The 10000-nt window shown below is 46.8% G+C and overlaps 1 protein-coding gene across 1 annotated transcript; it reads right to left on the minus strand.

Moving 5' to 3' along the window:
• Window positions 1-3516: 3516 nt before the first annotated feature.
• LOC118298205 (P2Y purinoceptor 14) lies at window positions 3517-9693 on the minus strand. The gene is made up of 2 exons (XM_035621965.2): window positions 9358-9693; window positions 3517-4661 (listed from the first exon to the last, which is right to left on the minus strand). Exon 2 carries the CDS (start codon window positions 4657-4659, stop codon window positions 3622-3624), a length of 1038 nt encoding a protein of 345 aa, XP_035477858.1. The 5' UTR covers window positions 4660-4661; window positions 9358-9693; the 3' UTR covers window positions 3517-3621.
• Window positions 9694-10000: the final 307 nt, after the last annotated feature.

Genomic DNA, 10000 nt, shown 5'->3' on the forward strand with positions numbered 1-10000 from the left:
ACTCAAGTCAAATAGACACAAAAGAATAACATCATTTCTGTCACCTGTTGTCTTAGACACACACACACACACAGTAAGTCACTCACTCCATCGGTTGAAGAACATTACAGTATTCGCATCTTATTCAAGTCGACGACACAAGTTCACAAACAAAACACAGAAAGGAGTGTGATGTGTGACCCGGAGCTCCCTGCGACTCTCACCTGGTCTGCCTGTCCGTGTGCATCGACTTCCTCCTGCACATCGGTCACATGAGGGAGGAAGAAGAGCTGCAGTGAACGGGGGATGTGGTTATTATTAGGGCCCGAGCACCGACAGCCTGGAGGCGGCGACGGGCCTGTTGAAACCGTTCCGATGATTATTATAATCGAGACAAATTTATCGCTATTCTGAGAAGCAGAACATGCTCCGATGTTTATGAACATGTACGCCTCATAAGTAGTTCGCCAAACGGCGAGGCAAAGAGGCTCGCCTGGGAAGTGTGCTTATCACACAAGTACGAAATCTGGAAGGCAGATGTGTCATGTCCAGACAAGAAATAGTCCGGCTTGTGTATCTTTTTTTACACATTTGCTATTTGTACAGATTAAACAAACCAGATCTTTGTGCTAAGCTAAGCTAACTGGTTTGCTCAATGTGGCTTCATATTTACCGTACAGACATGTACAGTACAAAAGTTACTGCTCTGACATTGCAGAGAAAAATGCAAAGGGAAAAGGATTATAAATACTGAGCTCTGCACTATAAACATATGTGTGTGAGTTTTCAGTCGACAGATTGTACAGTTCGTATCTGGTGTGGACGACAGATATCAAACCTGCAGCAGGCGGACGTCTCTCTGAACTTTTTATTTTTAGGAACGAACTTCCTGTTGGCACCCGATGGAGGAAGTTTCACTGACAGGAACAGAGACGCAGCAGATGTGGCAGATATAGAACCATCATAACAGTAATACTGGTGATGATAATCGTAATAACTGTAGTAATACGTTTGTCATTCCTTTCATTATAATTTGTACTCTGGCCCCCAGTGTACACTGACAAATAATGTTAAAACAGGGAGACATATGAAAACTTTTATTTATTTTTTAATTAGTTTTGAAATGTTATTTTGAAAGTGCTCACAGGAAGTATGAATATGCTGTTGTCGTCTTCTTTTCCACCTGATGAGTTGAATCCAAAGTGAGTGTTAACGTGATCATGAGTCAACAGTGCCCTCTGGTGGTTACACAGCTTTACTACAAACCTGTTGATGGGCAGTGACACGGTGTGTCCACAGGAGGCAGTGTTGACATATGCATGCGCAGTAGATTTTTTTTGGGGGGGGGTTGTAATTTAAATATCTTATTTTCCCTATTAGCACTTAATGTCAGTTTCACAGTTGCAATTTTGTGGTTTAAATATTCAATCTTATTTTCATAATGGTTTCATTTATCTTTACACTGTACACGTTACTATGTGTGACCAGAGGGGGGCAGTGCACACACATGGTTGTGACAGAACAGACATAACAGATCATTTATAATAAAAGTGTCACCACACCAGTACATTTTTATTTTGAAATGTAATCACATCTGTTGTGTTCACCGTCCTCTGGTGGCCACTATCTGTAACTGCACATGGGCGTGGATGTAGTGATGTACTGTGGCCACTAGATGGCAGTATAGCCACAGGATGTCCAACAAATGAAGACACGTCTGTCTGGGTTCAGTTTAGTGTTTGAAAAAACCACAAACATCACTAAGTATTTTTTTTCATCAGCCGAAAAAACATCCTGCACAATTTTTTTTATTTGATGTCATTTATCTTGACGAGTCCTAAAACAAAAAGTTTTTTTAATCTGACAGGAAAAAACTATGAGATAAATATAATTATTATATATTATAATATAATTCATGATGTCACAATGTGTTCAGAGGATTCATCCAGGTTCAGGTTCAGCTGAGCACGAACACACCCTCAGATCATCATTCATTCATTCATTCATCGTCTACCGCTTTATCCATTTAAGGGTCGCGGGGGGTCGCTGGAGCCAATCCCAGCTAACATTGGGCGAGAGGCGGGGTTCACCCTGGACAGGTCGCCAGCCTATCGCAGGGTCACATACAGATACGGACAATCATTCACTCTCACATTCACACCTACGGTCAATTTAGAGTCTCCAATGAACCTAACCCCATTCTGCATGTCTTTGGAGTGTGGGAGGAAGCCGGAGAACCCGGAGAGAACCCACGCACACACGGGGAGAACATGCAAACTCCACCCTCAGATCAGACATATGAATATTCGGGGGTTATTGTTCGAGTGGCACGTGTCATGTGACCCGACGGATGCTAAACCAAGTCAGCTGAATTCACTGAAAGTCAAACGCCCACAGTGTCTCACTGGTCCGGGGTCCAGTCCCCAGAGGACAGTTTCACTTCCACATCAGCAAACACCACAAAGGGGCATCGTCCGTTTCCTTTTCCCATTTCAATTTCCTCTTCAACAATAAATAAAACTAAAACAACTCTCTGGGCTCCTATGTTTTATGTACATCTCCCTTAATAACATACAGTATGTTTTATTTCAGTAACATCATTATATTCACATAATTCTGCGTTTAAACACATTTCTATCAGATTTTCTCATCACTACACGTAAATGTCTCCTCTCCTTGTTTCCTCGTCTCCTCTCCTCGTCTCCTCTCCTTGTTTCCTCGTCTCCTCTCCTCCTCTCCTCTCCTCGTGTCCTCTCCTTGTTTCCTCCTCTCCTCTCCTCGTCTCCTCTCCTTGTTTCCTCTTCTTGCCTCCTTGTCTCCTCTCCTCCTCTCCTCTCCTCGTGTCCTCTCCTTGTTTCCTCCTCTCCTCTCCTCGTGTCCTCTCCTTGTTTCCTCCTCTCCTCTCCTCCTCTCCTCTCCTCGTGTCCTCTCCTTGTTTCCTCCTCTCCTCTCCTCGTGTCCTCTCCTTGTTTCCTCCTCTCCTCTCCTCGTCTCCTCTCCTTGTTTCCTCTCCTTGTTTCCTCCTCTCCTCTCCTCGTCTCCTCTTCTTGCCTCCTCGTCTCCTCTCCTCATCTCCTCTCCTCATCTCCTCTCCTCGTTTCCTCCTCTCCTCTCCTCGTGTCCTCTCCTTGTTTCCTCATCTCCTCTCCTCGTCTCCTCTCCTTGTTTCCTCTTCTTGCCTCCTTGTCTCCTCTCCTCGTCTCCTCTCCTTGTTTCCTCTCCTTGTTTCCTCCTCTCCTCTCCTCGTCTCCTCTTCTTGCCTCCTCGTCTCCTCTCCTTGTTTCCTCTTCTTGCCTCCTTGTCTCCTCTCCTCGTCTCCTCTCCTTGTTTCCTCTTCTTGCCTCCTTGTCTCCTCTCCTCGTCTCCTCTCCTTGTTTCCTCCTCTCCTCTCCTCGTCTCCTCTCCTTGTTTCCTCGTCTCCTCTCCTCGTCTCCTCTCCTTGTTTCCTCCTCTCCTCTCCTCGTCTCCTCGTCTCCTCTCCTCGTCTCCTCTCCTTGTCTCCTCTCCTCATCTCCTCTCCTCGTTTCCTCCTCTCCTCTCCTCGTCTCCTCTCCTTGTTTCCTCTTCTTGCCTCCTCGTCTCCTCTCCTCTCCTCGTCTCCTCTCCTCGTCTCCTCTCCTCCTCTCCTCGTCTCCTCTCGTCCTAGATGTTGCTCAGACTGTGGGCGGTGGTCAGGGACCTTCTCCTCTCCCTCCCTGACAGTTTCTTCAGCAGTGACTCTCTGAAGGTTCGACACATCAGGACGTAGATGACGGGGTCGAGACAGACGTTGAGCGCCGACAGGAAGAGCGTCCCCTCCTTCATCTGGAACAGTGCGAACCGGGCGTCCCGACTGAAGCCCGATCCCGGCATTTGGCTCAGAGTGTACGGCACGCGGCAGATGTGGTACGGCACGAAGCAGACGAAGAACACCGCCAGGATGCTGAAGATGCTGCGGTTGGATTTGCGGTGGACGTCGCTGTTGTTGCGCCTCACGCGACGGTACGACTGGTAAACCCGGCGGGCGATGGAGGCGTAGCAGAAGGCGAGGACCAGCAGCGTCGCCCAGAATAGGGACACGTTGAAGAGGGTGGACACCCGGTGCCACTGCACGCCCAGGGGGGTCTTCAGCTCCATGCAGCGCCGAGGGTTCTCCTCATTGGCCGGACGGCTGGTCAGCAAGACGTTGGGCAGGACGCACAGGACGAGGAGGCTCCAGGTGAGGAGCGCCAGCACGCGAGCAAAGCCCACGCTCTGCAGGAGGTGCAGCCCAGACACCCCGCCCAACCTGGACCTGCAGGACGAGGGCGCGGAGGAGGAGGCGTGTCGCACAATCTTGACGTAGCGCTCGAGGCTGATGAGGCCCATGAAGACGATCCCCACGTACATGGAGGAGTAGAAGAGCACGGCGGTGTAGCGGCAGATGACCACGTGGATGCGCCAGCCGCCGAGACCTAACTGAGACGCCAGCTTGAAGGGGAAGGTTGTCAGCATGAGCAGGTCTGCCACCACCATGTTCTTCAGGTAGACCACCAGACCTGAGTCACTGGGCACTCTGAAGAAGATCCAGGCGGCCACGCCATTCAGGCACAAACCCACGATGCAGGTCACGAAATAGAGCGGAGGGAGCACCTGGTGGGTGAAGGCGCTGCTCAAGTCTGATTGGTTGGCCGGGAGGCGGCTGGAGTTGAGGACATCCATCCCTGGAAACACAAAACATCATGAGTCTTTGATGTATTCTGCATATTCTTGCGTTGTGCGTTCTCATGGTGGTTAAATCAATATCAGTGAAAAAGTAGCAGCCACTGAAAACCAATGTGTCTCTTCATCCACTCGACCGGCGACGCCCCCTGCTGGTGGGTGGAGTCGCTCCGTCAGGGACATTCAGATCACCTGCATCTGGGCTCGCGGCGCTCACACCGCGGTCCTTCAGAGCACGGAGCTTTGGGGTGGAGACATTCTTCTGGTTGCAATTTCAGACTCAGAGCTCAGTAATTCCAACTTCCGAGCTCGGAGGAATAATGGAACGCAGCATTAGTTTGTGTTGTAATTCCCTTTTCGGTGATGCAGAATAAAGTTACTTTGAGCTTCTGCTGGTGTTGATACGACGCAGGCGCAGGTACGTGTGTCGCCCCGCTGAGGACCTACATCCTGAAATGTTGTCTGAGGAGGAACTCTGAGTCTCCGGCTGCAGCTCACATGTAGAAGAAAAGAAAGAGTGAAACATCTCACTGACGCGACTGTTTCCTACTAAAGTGTATCTGCAGCCTGGAACCGAGTTGTGACAAATGCGTCTGGTATCAAACCCTCTACTTTAGTAAGCTGAAGTTTCGTCTTTGTGGTCATTTGTCCCCGTCTGGTTTGCGTTGTTGCTTCTTCCTGTGACGATGGAGACGGGTTTTTAAAGACTATTAGGTATTTGGTGCTTTGGTCTGTCGTCCAGACATTCATGCTCCCAGAGGATGAATTGTATTCAGAACAGTGTTTTCAAGTGAAAAAGCAAATTAAAATGAATACTAATAAAACATTATTTATAAAGCAGTTTGTTTGTCTTCATGAAGACTTGCTCTCAGAATAACTCCGCTCACATTCAGCTCACAAAAGCAGTTTCCGTCTGTCCTGCGCCCGTGAACTCCCCACAGGAGCCTTTTATGTTCCCGAGCTGAAGCCACTGGTCTGTTTACACTGGGACACGTGCACAAATAAAATCCTGTTCGTCCCGCTGTTCACACACACACACACACACACACACACACACACACACACACTTCCCTCCTGCTCCCGATTCATCCCAGTCCAACACACACTCCGCTCCTTCATCCACTCTTGTGAAAACAGGACATCTACAGTGACACCGGGCTGCTTCTTGTTTTCCTGCCCCCCCCTGATGAAACGATGAAGTGATCACATTGAGGTTTCTTGTTAAAGTCCCGGACACATTTCAGTTTCTATCTCTGGAAGAGAAAAAAGAATCCTGTCCTCTGATCTCATCTGTTTGTACCGAGCGGATTAGTTCTTGTGAAGCAGCTGTGGCGTGTTCGCTAAACACATTATAAACAGTTTGGAATTCCATCTGCTGCGTGTGTCCAACACACACACACACACACACACACACACACACACACACGCAACTAAAAACCCAAACTCCTCCTGAGAATTAAGTCTGGAGTAATAAACGTTGACTTTAAAGGGTCGCAGGTCGCTGGTGCAGGAACTTCACCTGAACCCTTCGATCAACACGTTAGTTTGATTGACACTGAGTGTCTGTACAGTCTGTAGATACCTACTGTACCGTACATTAGTCACTACTGTTATTACTCAAAAAAGAAGAAATGAAGTGAAAAGGTGTATTTATTCATTTTATTTTCCCCCAAACAAGCGTCAACAAGTGGCGACAACGTGCGTGTACATGTGTCGTACATGTGACCTACATGTGTCCTACATGTGTCCTACATGTGTCCTACATGTGTCCTACATGTGTCCTACATGTGTCCTACATGTGTCGTACACTTGTCCTTCATGTGTCCTACATGTGTCCTACATGTGTCGTACATGTGTCCTACATGTGTCCTACATGTGACCTACATGTGTCCTACATGTGTCCTACATGTGTCCTACATGTGACCTACATGTGTCGTACATGGGTCGTACATGTGTCCTACATACATGTGTCCTACATGTGTCGTACATGTGTCGTACATGTGTCCTACATACATGTGTCCTACATGTGTCCTAGATGTGTCCTACATGTGTCCTACATGTGTCGTACATGTGTCCGACATGTGTCCTACATGTGTCCTACATGTGTCCTACATGTGTCGTACATGTGTCCGACATGTGTCCTACATGTGTCCTACATGTGTCCTACATGTGTCCTACATGTGTCCGACATGTGTCCTACATGTGTCCTTCATGTGTCCTACATGTGTCCTACATGGGTCTAACATGGGTCCTACATGTGTCCTACATGTGTCCTACATGTGTTCTACATGTGTCGTACATGGGTCGTACATGTGTCCTACATACATGTGTCCTACATGTGTCCTACATGTGTCCTACATGTGTCGTACATGTGTCCGACATGTGTCCTACATGTGTCCTACATGTGTCCTACATGGGTCTAACATGTGTCCTACATGTGTCCTACATGTGTCCTACATGTGTTCTACATGTGTCGTACATGTGTCCGACATGTGTCCTACATGTGTCCTACATGTGTCCTACATGGGTCTAACATGTGTCCTACATGTGTCCTACATGTGTCCTACATGTGTTCTACATGGGTCGTACATGTGTCCTACATACATGTGTCCTACATGTGTCGTACATGTGTCGTACATGTGGGCGTGGCTCATCGGCACAGTGGAAGAAGAAAATGACTTGAATTTGAAGTTTGTTCAACTTATCAATTCTCTCATACTGAACAACTGTTAATTATTAAGTCGACAAAGCTCATTCAAAACACGTATTTGTGATTTCTCAGTGCGTACCGTCACTTTAGTGTCCGATCGCACTGGATCGGGTTTCAGTTTTTCTCAATCTCTTTGACACAATCGTGGAATGACTTGAACTCTGTCAAACTATATGAGGTCAGTTGTTCACATGATTATAGTCATTCATTGTTGCTTTGGCACAAAATGCACTGAGTTAGCTTTGCAGATCAAAATAGTTTGCATTCATTGCTATTGAATCATATTATTCTCATGTTCATGTGTAAATCCCTCCATGCTAAATAGAGCAACCAACAATCCCAATAACCCGTCACACATATCAGAGACATCATAGTTATGTGTCACGCATGTTGTAGTTTGGGACAACGTCAGTTTCCATCGTGTCATTTGACAAGACGTCTTTCATAGAGACTGTCCTGGTCTGAGCAATGATGAAGGAACCTTTTGTTTTGATGACAAAGATTTCTTCATTGATGGATTTATTGACCTTTGAAACACGGGTTCATTGTTCTGATGGACGACGGCCTCTGCAGGTCAAGGGGAGCTGCTGAATGAACACGTGGTTTGAGGATTGTGCGTTTGTTTCAGTAAATGTGCCAAATCGATTGAGAAGAACTGTACATGTGTAATACACACAACAGGCTGCTGCTTATGAAAACTCCTCGTCGTGGCTCGTCTGAGGCCGCTGCTGCGTTGATGGAATCTAAGAATTGATCTTGTCATTAAAAGTTGTACTATTACAGGAAAATGATCTCAAATCATCAGGAGGAATTTGACCGCAACCCTCAAAGAACAAGTGCTGGAAGGATTTTCAGAATAAAGTCCTTGACTTAGCGATAATGCTGGTTACCTAAGAAACACAGAGACTATCTCCCAAATCTTTTGACAGTCGAAACCAGCAGCGCTTCCTCTTTTCAACAGACGAGTCACAGTCGAGCCCGTTGGACCAGAAGAGTCAGCAGATTCACGTCGACGCACTTTAATGTTATTCTCAATGTTTTCATTTGACTTTTTACACACGAATGCATGTGATGATTAAATGTCAAGTGAATGTAAAGCGGTTTGATTTGATGACACTGCGACAACTGTGTTTCACTTCTCAACATTTTGGTTCGATCGTACAGGATGAATGAAGATTTGTCAACTTGGTGTGATAATAATTACTGTCACATTTAATGAAACTACAACAAGAGAAGAGTCGATCCTGGACATGTTCTCTGCCCACACGTGAACCTGAGTCTGTGAGTTGTTCACTCATGTGCTGACGTGAAGAATTTCTGTCTTTAGGGTTTATCATGAAGTGATTTTTAATAAAACGTCCTGTTCTTTCATGAGCAGAACAGTGAGTGAACGTATCTTTCTCTCCTCTGGTCGGTGCGATAATGTACTGAAGTCCTGAACATGACGGTGTTGCACATTTCCTCATGTTTTCATATGTCGGAGATGTTTTAATGTAGATATTATAGTTGCCGATTACTGATATATTGAAGAAAACAGTTGTTTAAATGTTGAAACAATTCCCCGCGCTGCAGCAGACTCCCGTTGATCCCTCCATGTTCACGTGTTAGGTCATCAGGAGCGGATACGTCTTATTTGCATCGACCGCATTTCCATAATTTACTTCCTGTGAAATGTCACAGAGAAATGTGTCGCCCACCTCGCGTCAACAACAGCACGTTGTTCTTTCTCTCGACTATCTCGTCTTATTTCATAAGATCCTTCTCTGTTGATTTACACCAGCAGGTGTCTGAGCAGGAAGGTTCCAGCAGCTCCGATCTGCCGCCGCCGCCTCGCGTCACTTTCTCTCTTCATCTCTGATCCTGTCAAACCTCCGTCTGTTCCATTATTCATCGGAGGCCGAAGTTGAAAATGAGCCGATCGACCGTCAGTGACACTTTAACACCAGTATGAACTGTGTGTGTGTGATGAAAGAAACGAGTTGACTCACCATATAAACAGGCAGATGTTCCGTCAGGTTCCCATACAGATGTGAAGCAGACTGAGTCAGAGCAGAGTCGGATCAGTTTTAAAGTCTGGAAGACTTTTCACTTCCTGTCTGATTGTCCCTCCTCTCTCTCTCTCTCTCTCTCTCTCTCTCTCTCTCACTGGGGAGGCTGCATCTCTTCACGTCGGCATGGTGATGCTGACATGCTGCGGTTTAGCAGATAGACTTTAGTATGAAATAGTCGTGTCAGTGCGTCCGGTCGTTGTCGAGATGTTTCACTCTTTCTTTTCTTTTACATGTGAGCTGCAGCCGGAGACTCAGAGTTCCTCCTCAGACAACATTTCAGAATGAAAGTAGGTCCTCAGCGGGGCGACACACGTACCTGCGCCTGCGTCGTATCAACACCAGCAGACAACACTAACTTTTTTATAGTGTAATAATAAGAATAATAACAAGAGGCCTTCGCCAGCCTCCTGCTTGTCGGCGCTCGGGCCCTAATAATGTCCTGTGAACACACACCACACACACTGTCTGTCTGACTGTCTGTCTGTCTGACTGTCTGTCTGTCTGACTGTCTGTCTGACTGTCTGTCTGGTCTGTCTGACTGTCAGTCTGTCTGTCTGTCTGTCTGTCTGACTGTCTGTCT

The sequence above is a fragment of the Scophthalmus maximus genome, chromosome 11, assembly GCF_022379125.1.
Source record: "Scophthalmus maximus strain ysfricsl-2021 chromosome 11, ASM2237912v1, whole genome shotgun sequence".
In the NCBI taxonomy this organism is placed as follows: Eukaryota; Metazoa; Chordata; class Actinopteri; order Pleuronectiformes; family Scophthalmidae; genus Scophthalmus; species Scophthalmus maximus.